This window comes from Mirounga leonina, unplaced genomic scaffold, assembly GCF_011800145.1.
Source record: "Mirounga leonina isolate KUSES-001 unplaced genomic scaffold, KU_Mleo_1.0 Mir_94, whole genome shotgun sequence".
NCBI lineage: Eukaryota > Metazoa > Chordata > Mammalia > Carnivora > Phocidae > Mirounga > Mirounga leonina.
This window is the reverse complement of record NW_023270855.1, coordinates 47,258,595-47,282,257: the sequence shown is the minus strand read 5'-3', so window position 1 is coordinate 47,282,257 and position 23,663 is coordinate 47,258,595. Positions and strand designations below refer to the sequence as shown.

Here is a 23,663-nt window from a genome sequence, read left to right as displayed (position 1 = left end):
GTCCACGTGCCACCGACACAGGCTGATGCCATCAGTGTTCAAACGGGGCAGCCCCGTGAGGCTGAAGCGTCTCCCGCGTTCCGCTCACAGTCCGGGGCCCGCCCCAAGCCGCCGAAGGACCAGTGCGGACCCTGACCTGCTGGGCTCCCTGGGGACCCATTCCAACGCAGTGGTATTTTGAGCATGCTGATCGGGCAAAACCACCTGCCAGTTACCTCTGTCATTCTTTGTTTTAGAAACAAGGCCAGCGGGAAAAGGCATCCAGCCGAAGCTCCCAGGCTGGAGGTCCCCCCACTGGAAGCGAGGTCTCAGAGTGCCTGAGTGAGCCGTCGGTCTCCTCCGCTGGGCCTGAGGGTGCTTCCAGCCCAAGGCCGAAGTCTCGAGAGCCCACGGCGAGCGCGGTGAGCTCAGCTTACTCGGAAGATTTTGAAACGGCATCCGAGTCGAGGGCCCATTCTGAGGAGTCTCCCGACAGGACGCCGAACACTTTGTCAGAATTCTCTGCAAGCCTGCAGCCAGACCTTCCCCTGCCAACACTCAAGCCTTGGAAGAAGCGGGCCAGGGACGTTACGAGGGTCCTCATGAAGGAGACGGCTGTGCAGACCCTCGAGCCCACCTTCACCTACCAGTGGGCAGAGGGTAAGCAGGGGGGCCCCCCGAGGGAGGCACAGGCTCTCGCAGTGTGTGCCGCGGGCATCCTTGGAAGCACGACCAAGAGCTGCAGGGTCTGGAGGTTCGGGTCATCATCGTTAGGCAGCTCAGGGGGCCGTGGGGCACATTTCCTCTTCCGAGGATGAGGGGCAGCAGCCCCAGGCCGACATTTCTCTTCATGCCCGGTGTGACCTTCCAGACGTTTCTCTTGGCCCCAGCTTCAGTCTTGGCCCATCTGAACGGAAAGGTCCCTTTCTTTTAAACCTTCCCCCGCTCTCTTTTCTTGTCTAGGTGGACACCCACAGTGTCAGCAGAGCTTGTTCCTGGGCTGTGCATGGGGCTGTACCTCTCACCTGCGGTGTGCATTTTGATTTGGGGGCGCCTAGCCGTAAATCAGCCTGGGCTGCACACCGGGGCAGGGCATGGCCATTCTCTTGCTTCTCGGGGAGGAAAGTCAGGCAGATGTGCCAAGTGCTAGAAGGCGTTCAAGGCACTGGGAGCCCGGTTCTGTGACTCGGAAACCTCCGCGTTCCTCTCCACAGCCTCGTGCTCCCTGACCACGTAGCCGGTTGTCCCATGCGGGCAAATGTGTGCATTTCTGTATTTTTTTGAAATTTCAAGGGAACTTTCATAAAACATAGCTGATGCCGTTTTCCTAGACTAGGCCTGACACTGAAAGGAGAGGAAAACACAGCCTAAATAAACTGGCTTCTTAGAGTCCAGGGCACATCCTGAAGCCTGCTCATGGCCCGTAGATGGAAGACCGAGGTGGGGAGGGCCCGATGCCACCGTGACCAGCCGGTGTGACCACGGCAACCGCTTGGGCCAGCTCAACTGACTTGTACCAGGAGAAGCCAGCAGAAAGATGGAGGCAGCCTTGGGGAAATTTTAAAAGGGGAAGAGGTTGACAAAGCCAGAAGGGTGACTGTCCTTCAGAAGAGAAAAGATGAGATTCGTGTAGCCTGTTTCATGTCCCGTCCGCTGATGAAAGGCGTCCTGCCCACTCATTCCCTCCCCCTCTGTCGCTGGGACAGGGGCTGGCGTGGCGGCCATCGGGCCTGCCCTGGGAGGTGCCTACGTGGACCCCGTGCCCATTGCCAGTCACGTCGTCAGCGCGGACTCGATAGAAGGTAACAGCCCAGCTCAGTGGGTCCTGGCGGTGAAGGTGCAGATTCACGGCCACCCGGGGAGGGGCGGTGCCCCGCGTTAGTGCCGGGTGCGGGGGGGTCTGTTGGTGAGATTGTCGCAGCCACAGGCAACTGCCACGGTTCCTAGGAGCCTGGACGACAGACTGAGTGTCCGAAAACCTTCGGTCTGTCTTGCCAAAGGACACCCGTGTCAGATACAACAGGGAAGTTGTGAGTAACACAACTCTGAGCCCTCCACCCCAGCCGGGCTATTCCTGTGTGTTCCCCTGTCCCCCCCGCCCCATGCCTTTGTGTCCAGAATCCATAGTAGTTTTTCCCCCGAAGACACTGAGCCGGTACTGAGAGGCAGCCAGCCCGGCAGCCACGGGCCTTGGTGCCTTGCCGAGTCCGGGGAGTGTCAGGGTCCCGGGCGGCCCGGCCCGCGGTGGGGGAGGCCCCAGCAGCTGCCATCGGGAGCCCAGGCTGCGTCAGGTCCTCACAGTGGGCCACTGACCACTTGAGGGACACAAACAAGGGTCCAGCTAGTACCTCTTATGTTTTTGCCCTTTTCAGTTTTTTTAAAGATGAAGATACTAAAACACACTGGTTGTAACCACGGGATTGTTTATATCCTTTCAAAAAACTCTCCCGTTTAGCTATCACCCCCGAGCTTGTTCTGTGTTGTTACGCAGCCTTCCAGTGATCCTTTTGAACACTTAACACAACTTCCATTTTTCAATACATTTTGAATTTAATGAAAACTTTTTTATTTTTAGTTTTATTTTTAATTATTTTAGTTTTGTGTTTAAAAACACAACATGGGGCGCCTGGGTGGCTTTTAGACGGTTGAGCGTCTGCCTTCGGCTCAGGTCAAAATCCCAGGGTCCTGGGATCAAGTCCCTGCTCAGCGGGGAGCCTGCTTCTCCCTCCCTCTGCTCATGCTTTCTCTGTCTCTATCAAATAAATAAAGTCTTTAAAAAAAAACCCACATAAGATTTACCCCCTTAGCTATTCCTTAGTGTCCAGTTCAGTGGCGTGAAGAAGGTTCCCGTGGGGCAGGTGTACCGCTGGGGATGCCGATTGGCTAGACTTCGTCCTGCGGTCGGACGTTAAGACTCAGGTTTCTGCCTGGGCGCTGAGCATCCCACACGAGCAGCTCCCGAGAGTCCCACGCCAGCCCTCAAAAAGCAGCTTGCTCACTCCAGGGTGGAGGCGGCTGGGAGGGACCAGTGGGGCCTTTGGTACTTCTGGGAGAGGGCAGGACCTTCCAGAAAGCATCCCCAGTGGCCGCACGCGGGCGCTGCCGAGCACGGGGCCCAAGCAGCGGACCTTGTCCCCCTGCTCCGGGGGGCACCTGTGGGGAGGCGGGCGGGTGGGCGGGCCGGCCGGGTGACACACAGCCGGTGCAGCCCTGACAGCGTACAGCCCGGCCGTGTTGGCGCTCAACGACATGCTGAAGCAGCAGCTGAGCCTGACGCAGCAGTTCGTGGAGACCAGTCGGCACCTGCACGGGTCCCTGCTGCAGTCCCTGGACCAGGACGCGTTCCACTACCACACCCTGGAGGAAACCAAACAGGTGACCGCAGCATACCGCCCTTCCCGGGAGGGGGCAGGGGCCTCGCTCGTGGAGGGGGCCGGGGCTCGGGCCAGGCAGCGGGGACCCTGTGGTCGCAGCAGAGGGAGCCTGCTTCTGACCTCAGGGCAAAGGCGGGGGGGGGGGTCCTGTCCCTCCACAGACCCTTCCCAAGCTCTGTCCCCGCGGGGCTTCTCTCAGTCCTGGGAGCTGAGGCACCGAGAATGTTACACTCACCTTTCTCTCCCCAAATTTAATTTTTGTCCGATTATAAAAAATTTGTGCTCGTTTTATAAAAATTTTGTTACAGAGAGAGGTAGTTTATAAAGCCTTCCATAACTTGAGATGATTATTACCAACTCGATGTTCTTTGGATTTTCCCCGTGTAAAACATGAACTGTATTATGTAGAGAATTACAATGTTGTGTGTTATTGTATATTATCAAATACATGTTGCAATGTAATGGGTGTAACATTCTATCTAGTGTGTATTTCTTTATAGAAATGGCATCATACTATATGAGCTGTTCTGCATGGGGATTTCTGTCCTTTTATCTACGTCAGTCCGTAGGTCTCAAAACAAAGGACTTTTGACTTTTGAACAATATGGTCACGATACCATGATAATCCCAAAGCCAAACGAGCTTTTCCTAATATTGCTGGATATCCAGCATTAGATTTCCACTTGTCTCGTGAAGGTGTACATTTTGTTTTTTTTCTATCAGAACCCAGACAAAGTCCATACATCAAGACTGTCCGGGGTCTTTTTGGCCTCCTGGTCAGAGCGGCAGTTCTCGCACATACCACGGGGGTGCCCACTTTGAGAACCGTGCTCCTCAGGTTTCCCCTGCACTGCCCCCGCCATCTCTCTGATGTCTCCTTGTAGTTTATTTGTTCAAGGAAACAGGTTGTTTGTTCGACGGTTGCCCCCATTCTGGACTGTTGATTGCACCCCTGCAGTCCTTTCACTTCGCTCGGTCCTGCATGTTGGTTGATGGGATGCAGCTGAAGCGGTCTGCCCACGTCGCCTGCCTGCAGCCCACCGTGGCTCCTCATGCCCACACTGGGCCCACGTCCTGGGAGTGGCACCCAGGCCCCGTGTGCTCTGAGGGCCCCCCGGGCAGTGCCCCTCGCCGGTCCCACCCCCAGCCACGGCTGCTCTTCCCTCTCAGACCCAGTCAGGGCTCGCCCCTTGCAGGATGCCCTGCCGAGAGCCTTCTGGGCTCATCTCTCGTTTCTACAGCACTGTCACGTGGCATCCTGCCTCTTTTTCTGTCCGCCTGTCCAGGAGCCAATGGGGACAGGCGCCACCTCCAACGCCCCAGGCCTCAGTAGACTCAGTAGACCGAGGCAGCAGTGGTGACATCTCTGTCCTCTGCCCCACAGTACATCAGGCACCACAGGCCCGCGCCGCTGTCCATGGAGGATGCCCTGGAGGAGGTGAAGAAGGAGCTGGGAGTACCAGGAGGTGAGGCGGGGTCCGTGGGCTTGAGCTAACACGCTGGGCCAGCACGCCGGCTGTGACGCCCACACGTTGTTTTCCAGGGGACAGTGGTGGGAGGTGGCACCCAGGACTCACCTGAGTGGAGTCCCGGCTCCAGCCTTTCCCAGATGAGGGGCCGACCGCTCCCAGCCTCCCCCTCCGCCCCCACCCCAGGCTGCCCGGCGCCCGACCCGAGAGGACGCGCAGGCCGGGGGAGCCGGACCCACGGGCAGCTCGGTCCCCGCTCCCGGCGGGATGGAGGGTGCCTGCCTGCCTGGAGCCCTGCAGGGTGGCCGGACTGGCCAGGGGCTGCCTTCCTGGTGAGCAGAGGTAGATAGAAGGGCCGAGAAGCCCCGTCTGCTCCATAGGAGCCAGCGCCAGATGCCCAGGCCGGGGACGCCAACGGGAGATGCCAGGACACGGCTTCCGACCAGACTGCACAACTCAGACTCGCACACTGGGCACAGCCCCTCCTGACTCGGCCTGAGCGCGCTTCTAACTCAAACACACAGAGAAAAAGGTCTTTAAAAAAAGTTTTTATTTGAAGGCAAAACAGTAAAATCCACAAGAAATCGTTAACAGCACGTGTTTACGTTTTATCCTGAATCAGACACGTTTGAACAATTCACAGCTACAGGAAATCTAGAACAAAATCAAATTATTTTATCACATCAGGTTGAAAAATTGGGAGAGGACTCTGCGTTTATTTTATTGAAAAGAATTTTTCAAAAATGTTTCTGTACAAAGAGACGGCACCGCACGAGCTGCCCACAGACGCCAGGCGTGGCCGTCCCCACGCCACCCCCCCCCCGCCCGGCCGGGCCCCCCTCGCTGGCAGGGTGGGGTGGGCTTGCTCTCCCCACCCCAGAGCGGAGCGGGCCGTCCGCGTGAGCGCTGGTGTTGGGTTCCTCTAAGTGAGAAACACACGCAGAGACACTAAGAGTGCAGGCTCTCCGAGGGCGTCACTCTGTGACCTGAAGATGCCTCAGATCAGCTTCCTTAGAACCTTTGTTTCTGCAGGGACCGCGAGTGGCTAACGTTTGGGGACAAAATTTCAACTCAACTAAAGTAACTGAACTATGGGCCGTGAGCACGTCTTAGAGGAATCAGGTTTCAAATTCTCACCTGGATCCTCTGAGAGCAACATTCCCTTCTCTAAAACTAAACATCTGGAGTAAAAATGAAAGCCCTGTGTAACTCTGCCAATCAGAAAGGGTCTGATTTTCTGTTTGTAACCGGCGCCTGGCCCGGGGCCGGTCCTCCACACGCTCCTCCCAGCCTAGGTGGCAGCTCCGAGCGGACTGCGGGGAGGTGCGAACAGCCGTGTCTTCAGGTGGCGGGAATTCGTATCCAGGGGTGGAGGGTCTCGGGTTTCTCACTTCTCCATCAAGGGAAGGAGGCTTGTGGCCGGGCGGCCAGGGCATCTCTGGGCGGGTTCTGGCTTCTACGGGAGAGCTGGTTTGCAGGCGGGGCCTGGGGCCCCCCACACTCTGGAGCACGGCCCTCTCCCTAGGCATGCTGTCGTCTTCCTTCTCTTCTGTCGCTCCCCAAGGATGGAGACTGACCACCGAGCTGTCCCTACCATCTGTCACTGCCAGTAAGCCAGGAAGCCAACAGCTCCTGCCCGCGGAGCGCCTACTTGCACTCGTCCCTGGCCTTCATGCGGGCAATGAAGGAGTAGCTCTTGTTCCGGCGGTAGTTCTCGTAGGGGTCGTCCAGGGCCACGCCCACACCCTTGTACTGGTCCCACTTGTCCCGGACGTCCCCCCCCTTGATGGGGTCCTGGATCCCTTGCTCTTTCACGCCGAGGCCACCAGATCCACTCCAGCCTTAAGAAGAAAGGGGGGGAGGGCAGTTACAACCCACAGAAGTCGAAATTTGGCCCATTTATCCATGAACTTAAGCAAGACTTCATGTGCAGAGCTGAATGACATGCGCCCATGTGGTTTTACACACGTGAGGCGGCTGCAGTGAGAAAGAACGCGCAGCGAGAACTTGGCGGGTTTGCCCTTGCTAGTTCTGGCAGCGAGCCGGAACCTTCTCTGGCTCCCCAGCCCCAAAAGCCCAAAGCGGGTGGTGGTTCTTCCCAGGAACCTTACCCATTTTCACCAGCATCTGATGTCCTTTGTTCTCTTCCCCGAGCCTTGAATCAGGTATAGGAGGTGCTGAATTAGAACCCAGACCAGCCGAAGAACTAAAATTAAGACAGGTTACGTTTTTTAAAAAAGAGTCGATACATTTATTGGAATGAAAACTCTGAGAACATTACAGCATGTGGCGGACGTGAACATTCACCAGCGTTAGAGGGGCACGCGGGGACACACACATCCCGGCTCTCTAGCCGCCTTCTCCGTCATCTTCAGGTGCCAGGTAGGGGAGCTCCCTCCCCTGGGCCCTGCCCCACACTGAGCAGTAAGGGCAGGTCGCACGGAACCCCCGACCGGCTCAGAGACAGCCCGGCTGCTACCTCACGCTTTACGACATTACCATCAACAGGTAAGAGCGAGGTGTGAGACGAGGAGGCACCGCTATCACTGTGCTAGGACTCGGGGTCCCTGAGGGGCCACCTCAGCACGGGCCCCCGGGAGCGCATCTTCCAGCGACAGGTCTCCACACTGACAGCAAAGCGTCAGAGGGCTCCGGCGCGACCAGTGGTCACTGGACAGTTAAGACAGAAATCTTACGGCGGGGTGGGGCTCCTGGACCGCGACCGACGTCTCCTTCCTGGGGAGTAGGACTTGGAGCGCGAGCGGGAGCGGGAGCGGGAGCGGCTGCGGGACGAGCGGGAGCGGCTGCGGCTCCTGCGGGGAGGACAGAGCTGGCGGTGGGCGGCGGCCACGGGCGCCCCACAGGGGCCTCGGCGGGCGCGCGCGGCCCCCCGCCTACCTGGAGCGGGAGCGGGAATAGGAGCGCGAGCACGAGCGCGATCTGGACCTGGAGTACGAGCCCGATGACTTGGACGACCTCGAGTTGGAGCGGGAGGAAGAGCGCCCCCGGCTTTTGGATCTGCTCCGGGACCGTGAGGGGCCGCTGCAGAGAGAGGCCTGGTGAGCGGCAAGCCCCGAACTTTCCGGAAGACCCCAGGCGGGCGGGGCTGGGTGCAGACCTGCCCGGTCCCCTCAGAGGACCAGGCTCCCAGCGCGCGGTTGATCACGCACGACAGCAAAGCTCTCTTGGGCTGGCGTCTTAGGCGTTAACGGGGGCCCTGCAGGAAAACCCACCGCAGACGCGAGCAGAGACAGGACCGTCCTCCCTCTGGCCCGGTGGGGGAGGCAGGACAGCCCGGGCGTGGCTGGATGGCGGGTCCGTCAGGGCGTCTGACGGTGGCCCGGGCAGGGGCCCGCTCTGGCTGGGGACGCGGGCCCACCGTGCGCAGGAACCCACGTGCTCACCTGTTGCGCTTTTCCTGGCCCTTCCTCCGCCGCGCCCGCATTTTTGCTCGAAAGAACTCATAGAGGCCGTTCTGCTCCCAGCCTTCGCTGTAAGACAGGGGCGTTTCCTGTGTGACCCGGCCCGCCTCCCTCCCGCCGGGAACTCAGGTGCAGGTCAGCAGGAGTAAACCCCAGCGGACACGTGTCCGGGCGTGCAGCCCCCCTTCCCTCCCGCCCTCGCTCAGACGCCCAGCGGGGTCCGGCACCGTGCGGGGAAGGAGAGCGGCAGGGCGCACGCCTGGCTCCTGTGCCTTTTCCACATCGATGTTTCCTGGAATAGCTCACATGGCTCCTACGGCCTGTGATCTAACTAACGGGGGACAAGCAGCTCTGACTCCTAGATGGACAGGCCTGTGAGCCAGCACTGGGCAGGAGGCGGTTCTAGCCGGACTGGTGACGAGTCCGCTGGAGGGTGTCCTGAGGGGGCTCGTGACAAAGCCTGGGTGGGGCATGCGGCTGCCAGCTTCTGAAACACGCCATGCCGGAGACGGCAACTTGCCCCAACGTGTCCCCACCAGAGAGACCCTCCACTGAGAGCCGCCGTATGTGGGACACACGTTACCCACGGCCAGGGGAGCGACGGGCCGAACTCGGCCTGGCTTTACAGGCCGCCCCCTTCCTCACCTGGGCCTCCCACCACCCCGGGTCCCCGGGCAGAAGGCACCTGTAGGCATGAAGCAAACTCGGGGGGAGGTCAGGCCAGGAGAGGGGACAGAGGGCCGCCCCCCCTCCAAGTGCCGTACCTGTTCCTGGGCCTGTCGTGGGAGGGGGGGCTGTAAAAGGCCTCCACGGCCGCCAGCAGCCTCTCGCTGGGCGGCATGGGGGGCGGGAGGCGGATGTCTTTTGGGTCCAAAGGCTTGTACTCGTGGTCTTCCAGCTGCAGTGGGGAACACAGCTGTCAGCCCCCCCCCGCCAGAGCCGCCCTCAGGCCCACCTGGGGTGCTGCGGCGACCGAGGAGCAGGGCCGGGGGCACACAGGGTTACCCCATGCCCATGATCTGACGCCTAAGTGAGGCGGCAGAGGACTTCCTTGGGGCCAATAAAGGCCTCTCCAGAAAACACGTGAGACACAGCCTCCAAGCTGAGGTGACGGAAAGACCCCTCGGTTTCCTCAGACACGACACGGGTCCCAGATGCCGCCACCCGCACACTCTGCCCCGTGCTCCCGAGTCCTACCCCGGGACCCCCACGCAGGGAATCCGCTCGCCAGAAGCCAGCTCAGCTCGCCCTGCTGCCCCAGCGTGGCCCTCCTCAACCTCCGGTCTGATGGCGGCTCCTCCCTCAGGTCTCCGGAGCTGCTCCCGATCGGCCTCGCCGCCCTCGCCGCCCCCCGGCGCTGCCCCTCCCGTGGCCCCCGCAGGCCCAGCTCAGAGGCCGCCCCCTTCTCTGAGAAAGCCCTCCACTGTCGGCCCTGGACACGGTAGCTTCCCAGGGCCAGGACCAAGAGGGACCCGCACCTCGCACCCGGCCCGGCCCACTCACGGCCACAAGGCGTGCAGCCCACCGGGAGGGACGTGCGGAGCAAGCGGAAGGGACACAGGCCTTGCTCATTTTGCCTCAGGAATTCAAGATGAGGAAGAGGCAGCGGCTCAGACGCGTTCCCACTGACTAGTCACGTTCGCTGGGCGTAGCAACAAGCGGGAAGGGGACCTGGGAAGCAGCGTCTGTCCCCTGCCGGAAACGGGCGCCACGCACGAACTTCTCCCGGGGAGGCCGAGGAACCGGCACGAGTGTGTGCTACAAAGCTGGGTGCTTGCCGTGGCGACGTTACCTTCACGAGGGGGGCCATGAGCCCCGCGGGCAGATCGAAGTAGGGCACGTTGGGCACCAGGCTAGGGTCGTCGTGGTTGATGTGGGGAGGGCCCTGTCGCCGCATGTGGGGGGGCTGCCCATTGAAGCCATGGGGAGGAGGGCCGAAGTCGGGGTGCTGGGGCCCACCCCAGGGTGGGTGCTCGTTGATCCCAGGATGAGGCATGCGGTGGCCAGGGTGGTGGTGAGGGGGTCCCATCTCTGCAAAACAGAAACTCCTCTCAGGCCTACCGGGCAGTCCTGCGCTGGGTGGTGCCCATGGCGCAGTCGAGATGTGCAAGGGGACGAGTGCCCGGGCAGGGGGCTTCGATGAGGGGGCCCACACCTGCCTCTGGGCAGTGCTGTCCAGCACTCCTCTCCCGCTGCTGCTCGCCGCCTGGGGTGATGTAGCCAGGCGGGGAGGGGCCGGGCCTGGGCGGACCTGTCGCGCACCCACAACACGACCCAAGGTGGAAGGAGGAACAAGGGAAATCACAAAATCTTAAAGTAGCAACGTTACGGGCTGAATCGGTATCGCCGTATTTGGAGAAAGGGCATTTTAAAAAGGTGATTCGCTTGAGGTGAGATCCCGCAGGTGGGCCCCGATCCGACGTAACTGGCATCCTGCTAAGGGGCATGGGAAACCGATGCGCCCAGAGGGAGGAGGATGTGAAGATGGGGAGAAGACCCCATGGTCTCAGATTCCCAGCCCCCAGAGCTGGGGGGAAGCCGCCCGCTGGGCGCTTTGTTACCACAGCCCCGGGAAGCGCGTACCGGCCATATGTGTGCTCAGTGGTCTCAGCTCAATTTGTAGCCGAGAACGGAGTTTAAAGTAAAAATAGAAGCAGCAAGAGAGTAGAAACGAATTTTTCTTGAAAAAAGAAAAATCAAAAAGTCTAGAGATCCTTCAAAGAAAAGCAATGAAAAAAGCTGGCGAAAACAGCGAGACAGGGAATGGGGAAGGGCCCCGCAGGTGCCGTGGGTCCTGAACCCCCTGCCCTGCCCGCCCGTCCGCTGCGGGGCTTGCGAGCGACTCTCCTACCGGAGGGCCCTTATCCTTCCCCCTCCCCGGGTGTGTGGGCAGCGGGAACGGGACGTCACCTCTACGGCCACCCAGTGTGCGCCATGTGCCTGCACCCAGGCTGCCCGTCTGTCTCCCCACTTTCCCCAGGGCCTGGACGGGGCTTCTACACCATCCCAGGACCTCCCCGCCCCACCCCATCCCTGGCTTGTCACCCTGGCTCAGGGGACCTCCCAGGTCCCGCAGCGATGACGTGAAGCAGCACCACCCGGGGAACAAGGGGCAGGACGGGGGCCGGTCCCCGCGGAGGGCACCCTGGCACTCACCAGCAGGGAAGTCCCCCTGGGGGTAGTCGAAGCGGTGAGGGTAGGGCGGCCGCTCAAAGGGGTGCCGCGGGGGGAAGTCGTCCTGCATGAAGCGGGGCGGGAAGCGGTTGAAGTTGTGGGGGTGCGGCGGCTGGTTGAACTGTGGGTGCTGCTGGTGCGGCGGGAAGGGGCCCCGGAAGTGCGGCGGCCGCTGCATGCGGAAGGGCGGCTCGCGCTGGCCCCCGCCCCATGGCGGCTGCTCGTGCTGGCTGTTCCAGGGGCCCTCGAACTGGCTGTTCCAGTTGGGGTCGGGCTGGCTGTTCCAGGGCGCGTCGCGCTGGCCATTCCAGCCGGGGTCCCCGCGCTGTTCGCCCCACATGCCCTCGTGGCTGTTGTTCCAGGGCGGACAGTGGGGCGGCCCGCCCTGATGGTGCGGGTAGGGCGGCTGCTCGGGAGGCTGCAAGGCAAGGGGTGGACGTGAGCCCCTCCCGAGGCCTGGCCGACCGCCGGCCACACATCCGCGGCGTGGCTCTCCAACCGCAGAGGCGACCCGGCCCCGGCCCCGGTGCTGCCTCCTTCGCTCTGCCTTGCAGCGGGGGCTGGGGTGCCTGGGCTCAGACACCGAGGGTTTCCTGTGCCCGCACCCGAGCTGGGCAGGCCCCCAGCACCAGGGATCCCAACACTCCCAGCTCAGCTGCCTGATCCGGAAGCTGCCGGGCGCACTCCGATTCCCGCGCCCCTGGGTAGCCGGTGCAGAGGTGCATCCCCCACGGCTTGCGGAGTGCAGGGAGGAGCTGGGCCCCAGGGACCCACACGACAGCCCCTTCCCTGTCATGTTCCCCCGTGCCCTGTGTGATCTTCTGGGTCACCTCCCATATTGACTACTTGCTCTCAAATCCTGTTGCAGGAAATGTCTTTCTGTGGGTGGGAGAGAACATAAGCTCTGGATCTCAGCTGCTGCTGTGAGACTTAAAACTGGGATTTTAACCCCAAACTCAGGGCCAGGGTGGGATATGCCTAGGAGTGGATGACCAGGGGGCCCATCTTCAGGGTCACGGCTGGTTGGCCCTGCGGAATGCCCACACAGAGGCGGGCCTGGGCCACACCACACCCTCAGGTCTTTCAAGAAGTCAGAAAGCCAGATTCTAAATATGGGAATTATTTCGGAGTGCCTGGGTGGCTCAGTCGGTTAGGCATCCGACTCTTAATCTCAGCTCAGATCATGATCTTGGGGCCACTGAGTTCAAGCCCTGCACTGGGCTCCACACTAGGTGTGGAGCCTACCAAAAATCTAATCAAATCAAATCAAATCAATAAGTCAATATTTTAAAAACGTTACTTCAAAATGTGTAAGATCCCATGTGGGCAGGCCAGGCCAAGAGTACCTCTGCCCCAGGGCAGACCCTCAGCAAGGGGACCCTTGTCATCATGAGCCCATCCCACAAGCCCCCAGAAAGAAGGCTGACCTTGGAGACACCTACACAAGGGGTATGAGAACTGTTCCCTCATCAGATGGCGCCCATAAAATGCCTGATACCACATGGCTCACAACTGGCATTCATAGGTGGGAGCTGATTTTATGGGGATACCCAATCTTTTGTGAAATTAAGTAATCTCTTCTCCCGAAGCTCAGGTTTGGGGCGGGGAGGGGTACAATAGGCAACTCAAAGCCATAAGCCCCACTTGTCAGTCCAGAGCAGTCTCCCTCCCGTCCTCCCCAGTCACCTGGCAGGGCCGCAACCACTAGGCCCCGTCAAGGGGAAGGTGGACGTCCAGGAAAGGCCTGGGCTGTGCCCAAAGGCTCCACTGGATCAGATCCAGTGGCCAGAGAGCAAGTGGATGCTTCCAGTGTTTCCCAGTCATGCTAAGCTGGATGAGATGACCCCTGCCCTGGCCTAGAAGTTTCTGACCCCAAAGAACCAGAGGGAGTGACCAGCATCTCTGCCCCAGAAAGCACCGCCGGCCCTACATGTCCGACCTTCCCTTTCCTCATGCAAGCACAATGTTTTTTCCAGGGAGACAAATGTTGGCCCCGTGCTGGCTGAACCAGTTAGAAAGTGGACGGAAACCGCTCACCTTGCTGTATTTGACCATTTGAAATTGCCCAGCCCTCACAGGAACACAGGAACCAATGTTCCTAAGAGGTCCAGGTGGTCAGCACCGGTCGGGTGTGAAGCCCTGACTGTCCTGGCCTGCCCCCACCTGCCCAGCCCGGGCCCCGCTGCAGAAATCTCCGTTTCCCCAGCAAGCCACTACCAGCCCGCTGACCCACACAGGAGAGGGTCCACCCGCCCCCACAAGTCTGGGAAAATACCTGCTGCTGGCCCCAAGGAGCAACGGGATGAGGCTGGTCAAACCACGGGGGCTTGTTGGGTGGGATCTGATCGTGGGGCCCAGGGCCCCGGGGACCGCCAGACGCAGGATCCTGGACTCCTCCCGAGCCGTCATACTCAGAGGAGCCGGGCATCTGGATGGGAGGCTTGCTGTCATCTAGAACCAGGCAAGAGGGTGGTTAGCGGAGGCAATGGTCAGCGAGCACCGCCTGAAACCATGTTCAACAACCATCCAGGACCAACCCAGGCTGGGCCTTTACGTCTCGGGAAATCCTTGCTGCGTGAGCCCACCCGAAATTGATGGCCTCCAGGAGGGCGGCGAGCCACGGGGAGGCTGACCTCACACGGGGCACGCCCCCTTCTTTGAAACCTTAACTTACTCTGTACCTATTCTAGCTTGCTCAAAAATTTTCATTACTCAATTTTATTAAAAACCCTTTCTGCGTCTACTTGAAAGATCATTCTTTCCCACCTCATTTGTCTTGTGAGACTTCTAAGTGCTAAACCATCCTTGCACATTCCTGGGGCAAATCCTCTCTCATCATGGTGTATCTTTTTTAATGCTTTGCTAGATTTCAGGTGTGAAGTATTTCTGCATCTTTGTTCAAAAGGGATGCTGCCTGATATCCATACTTCCTTTTCTTTGTCCATCTGGTCTAAAGTTAGCCTGGTCTCGAAAGCTGATTTGGGCAGCTTTTTCTCTGTGTTCTCTGGGATGGTTGTACAGGAAAGGAATCCCCTGAGCTGTAAGGTTTGGTGGCATTTGCCTATGAAATCCTTGGGCCTAATGTTTGGGAACAGGTTAGAATCGGCCCTAGAACCGGACCCACAGAACCAGAGCCCTTGTTTGGGGGGAGAAGGCTGCTTTCTTGGAGCGGCCCCCCAGGGAGCCCCGTACCAGGCTGGGTGGTTGGCGGGATGGCAGGAGCGGGCGTGGGGGCCGGTGGTGGGGCAGGTGGCGGCGGGGTGGCCTTGACCTCGGCCTCCATTTGTGGCATCTGAATTTGCTGCTGCTGCTGCTGGGCCAGGCTGTTGACGAACTCCTCGTGCTGCGTCTTCAGGGTCTGGATCTGCTGCTGGAAGGCGAGCTGCACCGGCTGGACCACCGAGGAGTACTCGTTGATGAGTGTCGCCTGGCAGGGAGAGCGGAGAGCGGCCGGCACTCGGATGGACTCTTCGGGGCCTGCTGCCGAGTCCCACCCCTTCTGGAGCCACTCGGGGAACAAGCCCTGGAAAGCCCGGGGAGCTCGGAGCAGTAGTCTAGACAAGCACAGAGCATCTCACTCCAGCCCAAAGCCGGTCACGAGGATGCTAGATTCAGCGAGGTTTGGGAGTCCCTGCTAATGGGAAGGCGCGACGACAGCCACACCCTGTCCTATCACACGACCGTTACAGACAAGACCCGGACAAGCGTTCCAGGCTGCCGTCACGGGCCGTGCCGCTCACTCGCCACCTGGCTTTGAGCAAGTCCCAACCTCGCTGAGCCTCGGTTTCCTCAGCTGTAAAATAGAACAGTAATAGGACCCCCCTCCAAGAATTTTGGAGGAGAACTCAGTGAGGTAACGAGAAGGGACCAGGGCAGCTGAGTAAACATGAGTGGCGGTCACCGACTCAGGAGGGACAAAGCAGTTCACGCCACTGTGATAGACTGCAATAAGTCTACTGCTTTATTTAACAACAAAAAAGGGGGGGAAAATTTTAAAAGCATAACACTCATGTTCCTCGCTGGCCTGAGTATGAAAGCTTCTCCCCTGTGGGGAGGGGGGTGTTCCAGACCATCACAGAGAAACGGTCAACACAGCTTCCAACATTCAGCCAGATCCTTGCAGAAAAAAACGACTGCTCTCAGCCTGAGAAAAGGGGGCATGAGCTCTACTTTTTCTTCTAGCAGCTGCGGATGGGGCCGCGATGCCGGCACCACAGCAGAAGTGACCAAGGAGACCTGGCCAGCCCCCCACCCCCGTCCTCTGAGCAGATGCCTCCCCGGAGAGAAGGCAGACGTGCACACGGGGAACGCTGCCTATGCACAACGTGACCGCGGCAGTCTAGACAACACCGAGGCTTGCTTATGCTTCCGTCGTGCAGAAGCCAGCCCGGAGGACCAGAGCCGACAGGCCAAAGACACCGCCAGTAGCTGTGCCTGGGCAGGAAAGGTGGCCACAGGGGCGCCAGGAAATGCAGTCCGGCGGGCTCACCTGGGAAGGGCTCACTGGTCACGGTGGATGGGACAGGAGCCCCCAGAGGCTGCTGCTCACCACCAGTCCAGACACAGGTGGGAGCCTGTCTGGAAAATGCTACCTGGCCTCTGAGCTCACCAGCCCACCAGCCGTTCCCAGCCCCTCAGGCGGGGGCTGCAGGCCACCTAACTTCCGGGAACGTGCTGTGGTGGTGGCCGCCACTCCCTCTGCAGATAGCCACCCCGGTCCCAGGGCACCGTGCGGGTGGGGAGGGCACCCACCTGGTACTGGCCGAGCCCCAGAGCCGGGCTCTGTAGCTGCTGGATGATGGAGTCGTCAAAATAGCCGTTCTTCTCCCAGAGCTGCAGGAGCTGGGTGTGGGGCAGGAGGGGGAGGCCGCGTCAGCAGGAAAACCAGCGTGCCCCGTCCCCCCCGCCTTCCCTCTCCCGGCTGCCCCATGTACCCGGGCGATCTTTTGCTGCTTGTCCTCCTCCACGGCCAAGAAGCTGGTGCAGTAGATGGGCACCACGACTTTCTGCAGGGCGGCCAGCAGCTCCCTGGCCTGCTTGCGCTGGCTGTGAGGGAGAGACCTTCCGCGCGTCAGGGCCCTGGGGCAGGACCCGGCCACGCGCCCGTTACCACTGCGGCTCCAGCCACAGCACCCTCTGCCTTCTCGGGACGCGGGCTGGGCTCCCTACAAGACCTGTGCTGGCGCCTAGGCCCAAGGGACAGGCCGACAGCAGTGGGAGGAGGCAAAGAGCAGCCTGGGGACCTTCAGAGCAAGGGCTATCACCCTGGTCTCATCAGAAAAATAAGCCTTCCCTCCCGGGGTGGCGCAAGGCCGCCCGGACCCACGGACCCGAGGCCTGTAGGAGCCCCAGCTGTCCACGTGGCCTCCCTCAGCCCTGTCACCCCTTGTGCACAAGACCTCGGCTTCAGCCCCGCTTTCGGGAGGCAGAGGGAGCGTGCGGGCATGCCAGGCAGCCTGCCCTCCCATCCTCCCGGGGGCGCTGCAGAGGCCCCTGGGGCTGTGCCGTAAGGCGACAGAGGCCGATGGCACGCATGTGGCCTCCTGGAGGAGGATGCGGGGTCGGAGGCGAGCAACCAGAAGCCCTCCCAGCACCAAGCTCACCAAGGGTGCTCAGAGCCAGCAGTGAGTGCGGGGCTGGGACGCCGGGACAGGGAGGGGAGGGGGACAGGGTGAGCGGCACGCGGCTTCTGGCAGAGCACAGCTCAAGAGCGGCATGGCTGGACAACTGCCAGCAACTGGCCATGGCCCTGCATAGCTGCCCTGGTCAGCAGAGCGGCTGGTGGAAGCAGGAGAGCCAAGAAGGTTCTGAGCAGCTGCTGACCTCCCAACAGCAGAGAAATAGAGGGACAAGGCAGGGAGTGGCCAGTGTGGCACAGGAAACGGGGAGCAGAGGGGCGGGGACCCGGGCTGCGCACACGCACAGCAGGAGATGGAGCAAGATGGGGGAAGGGTGGGGGAGAGGCAGAGTCCGTTTCTGCTGCTCTCACGGGAGCCGTCCCCTTTGGCCAGGCCAAGCTCAAAGCCAAACTTGACAGCCAGTCCGGACGGCTGAGCGCCAGCCTCGCGAGCAACGTGCGCTTCCGCCAGTCCCCTCCCCAGGCCTGCTCTGGCCCAGGTGTCTGGGTTTGTTAAGTGAACCTCTATCATAAGGGACCAGACGCGGCACAGGAGCAAACACCAGCCTGGCCTTGGGAGGGCTGGGGGGAGGGGGGCGGGGGGCTGGTCTTAGCGGGGTGGCACAGAGGGTAGCAGAGAGGACCCCACGGGGGGGACCCTGCAGCAGAGTCAGGTGACAGGGCGGCATCTGTGCGTAGATCACGCGAAGAGAAGCTGGCACTGGATACAAACGGATGCGGAAAGACACCCAGAGGCTGCCCCAAGGAGAGTGAGGAGGGGACAGTGGCCCAGGTGAAGTGAAGGGTCCAGGGCAGAGGCCAAGATGTATTGGGGTGGGCTGTCCTCCCGACGGAGAGCTCCTGGCTCAGACCAACCCTCCTCTAGGGTCTTTGGACAAGTGGCCCCCACAGTCCCAGGACAGGCCAGGCTACTGAGCACAGCACGGCAGCCCAGTAGTGGGCCAGAAAGAGCGAGAGGAAAGGCGGGCTCTGGCGGGGCCCTCACCAGTGGTGCAGGACATCGTTGATCAGGTAGATGAGGTGCAGCCGCAGCTCGAAGTGCGCCCCGTCGGCTGTGATGCGGTTCCGGAGGTGGCCCGCCATCAGCTCACAGTGCGGGGGGGACTTGGCGTTGCTGAACATCCAGTTCTTCCCGGCCTGCAACAGCCAGGCTGACGGTGAGCTGGAGCGTGTGCAGGCGCCCGGAGGGTGAGGGCACACCCCGAGGGCGTGGCGTCCCAGGGCTCGGGCACACCGAGGCTGCCGCCTGCCTCCTGGCTCCGTCTCGGCCCCGCGAGCAGCATACCTCGCCCACGTGCTGTCCTGCCCACGGTGCTCACAAGGGAAGGGGAGGGCCAGACAGGGCTCCCCTAGAGCAGTCCCAGCCTGCAGCGGGCTCCCCCCCTCAACAGGAGCACCAAGTTCTGAGAGCACCCCCACCCTCAGCCCCCACCTCCCCTCACCGAGATGGCATCTTTGGTACATGTGTCGATGATGGGTTGCAACAGGTTGTCAAACTCATTCATGTCCAACTGGGTCTCCTCCAGGAGCTTCTGCATCTGCTGCTCTACGGCGTGGGCCACAGCCGCGGTCACCTGCTCCTGGGAGGCCGAGCAGGATGGAGACTGCGTGAGGAGGGACCTCAGCCCAGGACTAGCCTGGTCCATCTGTGCCCTGCCTCCCAGCACCAGGAGGTCACACTCAAAGCCTGACACGGGTATCTGGGACAGTCACGGTCACGGCCATGGACACGGCAAGCAGAGGATAAAGCAAGACAGGACACAGCAGGAAATGACGTCTGCCCCGAGGTGACGGATAGAAAAACGAACATCCAGAAGAACGAGGAACCTCAGCAAATCAATTCAACAAAAACAAAAAAAACCGAGGGACAGGTGTGGACAGACAACATCACTGAGAGGACATCCAGACTGTCGCCAGTCAAGGAAAAGGAGAGCCACCGCACTAGCCATCAGGGACACGAGGCCCCGCACTAGATCCACGCACTGGGAAGTGGCCGTCGGGCCTCCCGGTCCCCCATGAGCTCTGTGTGGAAACAGAGGGGGAAACGGACAGGGAGCTTTCTAGAATGTTTTTGGCAAAATCACGGTAATTTTACATCTGATCCAGTAATAAAAGCGCAGCTAGTATTTCAGAGATCTTATTTTTTACTGTTTTGTTTTTCTGGCAATTCATCCTGTTGCACTCGGCCAAAAACTCAGACGATGACAAACCAGGACAAAAGGGTCCTTCCGCACGACAGCCTGGGGCAACCTAGCGAGGAGCCGGAGCCAAGGGCACCAGAGGCCACCTGGACTTCACTGTTACAGTTTCCAACGTGCGCCAACCCCCCAACCTTGGGTGTCCATCCCCACACAAAGGGTGTTGTGCATCAAAGAGCTTGTGGCGTGATTTCACCCACAAGAAGCAGCAACCCGTGCCCAGCATCAGGGGTCGAGCTGAACACACCACACGTGGCGGCAGCCCCGTCCTCCTGCTGACGAGTGGTGAGGAGCTCTTCTGATGTACGAGGCAGGCGCAGGCTGAGCTCCAGGTAGCCAGCTCAGGACCCGGAGGGGAAGCGGGAGGGGAAGCGGGAGGGCAAGCGGGGAAGAGGAGCGGGCCGTACCTGTCTAAGGGCTAACAGGTGCTGCTCCTGCTGCTGCAGGTTCCACTGGCTCTGCTGGATGAGCTCGTCCATGGATGGGGCTCCCTGGGCCGGTGGGATGGGCGCAGCCGGGGCCAGCGGGGGCTGCGGCAGGGGAGGCAGCGCCGCGGCCGGCTCCAGCTCCGGGGCCTGCTGCTTGCAGATGACTGGCGGGAGAGGAGGAAAGGCGGCCCCCATGAGGAGGTGGCCCCTCGGCTGCTGCTCAGGCAGCCCCAAGCCAGAAACTGCCCCTGCCGATCCTCGCCACCCACAAGAGGACCCCGGTGCCGCACTGCAGCCCCCTCGCTCTGCACCCGGCCCCCCACTCACAGGGCCCGAGCCCTGGACCCTTTCCGGTGGGACGTCACCTTGCCCCTCTCCCGCCCACCATCTGGCCTGGCCCAGCGGCCTTCCAGCTGAGACCAAGCCCATCCCCCTCCACCCCTCACCCAGGCCGGAGCCTCGGCTGAACCCAGACCACGGCCACTGGCGGACAAACGGCCCTCCCCAAGGGTGTCTCTCGTGTCCCGTCCCCGCCACCTCCTCAGCAGCTTCTGTCTGTAAAAACTCTCCCTTTGCCCCCCGGCCCTCTGGCAACGGTCTTATAGCTGAGACTCATCTTCAATCCTTCAGCTCCCGTTTAGGTCGGCCCATGGCCGTCTGGCTGTGCATCCCCACCCCGGCCCACTGTGGACATCCTTCCTCAGCCCCGTGGCCCCGTCTCAGGTCCTTGTCTCACGTGGCCTGTGTGGCCACCCCCAGGCCCCTTTGTCTTCCTCTGCCGGACCCCTGAATGCGGGGATGCCTGGTCTGCCTTCTCCCCTGGGCCAGCCACAGGGCAGTGGGACACAGGAGCTGCAAGGCGGCAATTACTGTGTGCGAGCCACGCTCCTTCCTCTACCGTCTCCTGGAGTCCTCGCGCGATGGATCTGATCACGGACCAGACAGCCCACTGACCTTCCAAAGGCACAGCACACAGGCCCACGTGTCCTCTCGCCACGTGCTCCCCTCCCCACGGCCCCTCCCGGCCCCCGTGGCTGGCACGGCTATGCCCACACCCGGAGCCCAGAAGGTCCGGGCACTTCTTTCTCCCTTGCACCTCGCACTAACAAGCCACCCCGTGTAGTGAAGTCAGGCTCCTAGATGACACTCCAGCCTGTGTCCCTGCCGTCCCTGCCGTGACTCTGCTGTCACCTGCATCACCCTTGGAACTGATCTCCCTGCGTCGGGTCCCGCCCCTGTACTTCTCAACAGCACGGCCGGAAGCTGCTGTTTCACGTGCGGTCTGAGGACCGGCCCTGGGCAAAACCCGGACCAGTCAAGTATAGACGGGCCAAGGGATCCTTCTGGCACCTTTATAGCAACTCGATGTTTCACAGATCATGTTTTATTGTATTTTGCAAAAGTGTACTTTCCACAACAGGTTGGAAGTTCTACAAAACGAAAAATAAAAGCTAGTCCTTCACTGGACTTTGCAAAGCGCCATTCTAGAAAAGCCTCGGGGCTCACTCTTCTCAAACTACCCAGGTGCAGCGCCAGCTACAGTGGCTAAGCCTGCTCCACGACCCAGTCCTGAAATCCTCCAGGGCCTCCCCAAAGCTTCCGGGAGAACTCCTAAGTCCTTGGCCAGCCAGCCCTCCCTCCTCTGCACCCTGGCCTCTGTCCACTCCAAGCATCCCCCTTTCTCTGGGCTTTAGCCACTCTGAGCTATTGCCCCCCACTCCCAGCCCAAGGCTCTTTCCCCGGCCTGAACACTTTTCTCTTCTTTGTTTCCATCTGGCTAATTCGGACACATTCTTTAATCTCAGCTGAAACGTTGTTGCCTGCAGAAGGCATTTCCTGAACCCCCATCTCCCCCTGCTAGAAGCACCGTATCCTTCCCCCCATTACAGTACCAAGTCCTAAGTGGCGTCTGATTTCTGACCCTCCAAGGAGGGAGTGGGCTCCCCTTGCAGGGAAAACAGCGTCTTACCTCACGGTCACGCGAGCCAAAGTCGTCCTCTGCCGGGTTATGCCACCCTCATCAATATCCGACTGATGCCCCAGTTAATGAATTCTACCCCTTAACCCCACTTGCCCCCATGCCCACTCCCTCCTACTCAACCTGCTGACCTAATTCAGACCTTACCATCAACGGCCCTGTTCATTCACCTGCAGACCTCCCCGGTCTGCAGCCTCCACTCACGCCCCCTCCAGCCTGTCCTCTACACTGGCCACACAAACCTGACCCACCTCTCCCTTTTTCAAACTCTCCTGTGGCTCTCCACCGCCTATAGCGGCAGTTTCCAAAGTGATGTGCTGGGGCCAAGGAATGGTTGCTCCAAAAACACTCAAGTGCATACAACAATTTGCCTACAATTTTAGGCAAATCTCCCCCACCCCCACCTCAAACCTAACTGGACACCAGACGAAACCCTAGACTGTGGGAGAAAACCCGAACTTTCCCCCTGGCATTTACCACTCCAGATCAAACCCTTCCCCCCTCTACACACGTCCTATGCTCCAGCCATGCTGGGCCTCTCATGATTTCTCTTACCGCTCCCTAAACACATTGTATTCATTCAAACCACAGCACTTTTGCTGTTTCTCACAAACTTTTTATTGAACACCTACTAAGTCCCATGTCGTAGGGCACAACAATGACCCAAACAAGGTCTGGTTGGCCTCAGGGAGCTTGTAGTCTAGGAAAGATTCACCTTTCAATGCCCATCTACTTGGCAGCCCCCTGCTCATTCATTCAAACACTGTATCTAGAAATGTGGTATGGAACAAGACAGATGTGGGCTCTGCCCTCAGGGACCCCACCACCTGGTGACTACTTATCTATTATTCAAAGGCCAGCTGTGATTCTTAAACCCACCTTAAACTCTTTGAGGGCAGGGCTGGCATCCTGATACCCAACCCGGTGAACATCGATAAACATCTGACAAAAACTAAAACCCAAAGAACAAGTCTTTTGGGTCCGGACTGCAAACACCTGAAATGCACAAAAATCTTGCTAGACCATCTACACAGAGAGCTCACAATGGGTGCTGGACAGTGCCTGCCAGGAGGGTCCCGGTCCAGCTTCTCTCACTTCCACCCTAGAAAACACCGAAACAGCCACTCTGCTTCTGCTGACCTAAGTCATCACATCTGCAAAAACGATAGAGAAATCCCTGATCCGGAGCCCAGGAGAAGGATCGATAACCTCATTCTCCATTATACTCGGGCCCAGCAGCCGCTAGGTGCAGGGCCCTGGGAACAGCGGAAGGCATCAAGAAGGCCCAGCTGCCCCATTTTCAGAGACAGAGCATGCGGCCCACAAGAAGGCGGTTTGTGGCAGAGCCCGAACTGGAGTCGGAGAAAGGAATCGCTCGAAGGGACGGCCTGAGAGCTGGAGAGAACTCACGCTGCTGCTGCTCCAGCGCCAGCTTGCACTTATAGTAACTGTAGAACTCGCCTCCGAACAGAAACGAGAATTTCGGGTTGTCCTTTTGCTTCTCCATCGTCATCTTCTCAAACTCGGGCCCGTTGCGAGCCACGAACTGGGCCAGCTTGTCGATGACATTTCGAAGTTCCTGGTCTGGAGGACGGAGAAAAGGCCACGCGGGGCGTCAGCGAGGACCGCCCAAATCCGGGGGCCCTGGTGTCCCAGCCCCCGTCCGCCGGGCCGGGGTCCCTAGGGTTGGGCTCCACAGAGGCCGCCCTTGTACGGGTCCCGATAGGGGCCACACGCGCGCCGGGGATGCGGGGACCCGCGGAAGAGGCCGCAGGCGAACCCGGGAGGCCGAGCCCCGCCACCTCCTAGGCCCGGAAACCCCGGAAGGCGGGGAGGGCCAAGAAGGGATTCCAGGGAGAGAGGGACGGTCCCCGAGCCCAGGCTGGGCCTCACCGTCGGGCGGCAGAGGCATCTCCATGGCTCCGGCCGCAGGGAACGTCCTCCGGCGCCTCACGATCGCCCACCAGCCCCGTCTGCGGAAGCCGGCCGGAAGTGGCGCGAGG

At 60.4% G+C, this 23,663-nt stretch overlaps 2 protein-coding genes across 4 annotated transcripts in view; one reads left to right on the top strand and one right to left on the bottom strand.

Annotated features, from left to right (window-relative positions):
* The window catches only part of CUNH19orf44 (chromosome unknown C19orf44 homolog), a 24,271-nt gene extending 10,588 nt beyond the window's left edge, over positions 1 to 13,683 (top strand). Inside the window, exons 6-10 of one of the 2 annotated variants that reach the window (XM_034997939.1) lie at positions 237 to 639; positions 1,686 to 1,781; positions 3,188 to 3,354; positions 4,738 to 4,819; positions 13,395 to 13,683. In XM_034997939.1, coding sequence (XP_034853830.1) covers positions 237 to 639; positions 1,686 to 1,781; positions 3,188 to 3,354; positions 4,738 to 4,819; positions 13,395 to 13,477 — 831 coding nt within the window. In that variant the 3' untranslated portion in view covers positions 13,478 to 13,683. Of the gene's footprint in view, positions 1 to 236; positions 640 to 1,685; positions 1,782 to 3,187; positions 3,355 to 4,737; positions 4,820 to 4,896; positions 5,352 to 13,394 lie in introns of those variants that run through there. The other variant, XM_034997940.1, reaches the window with a different exon arrangement.
* On the bottom strand, positions 5,356 to 23,663 carry CHERP (calcium homeostasis endoplasmic reticulum protein). Of its 2 annotated transcripts, none has more exons than XM_034997937.1 (17): positions 23,554 to 23,578; positions 23,071 to 23,244; positions 19,662 to 19,846; positions 18,499 to 18,636; positions 18,042 to 18,193; positions 16,353 to 16,497; positions 16,171 to 16,260; positions 14,611 to 14,845; positions 13,694 to 13,869; positions 11,401 to 11,836; positions 10,037 to 10,275; positions 9,009 to 9,142; positions 8,227 to 8,313; positions 7,721 to 7,864; positions 7,519 to 7,635; positions 6,934 to 7,028; positions 5,356 to 6,663 (listed from the first exon to the last, which is right to left on the bottom strand). In XM_034997937.1, the coding sequence occupies exons 1-17, from the start codon at positions 23,576 to 23,578 to the stop codon at positions 6,470 to 6,472; spliced, it is 2,766 nt and encodes a 921-aa protein (XP_034853828.1). In that variant the 3' UTR covers positions 5,356 to 6,469. The 2 variants fall into 2 exon arrangements, with proteins under 2 accessions (XP_034853828.1, XP_034853829.1); XM_034997938.1 differs by having other exon boundaries at positions 6,400 to 6,663; positions 16,353 to 16,464; positions 23,554 to 23,663.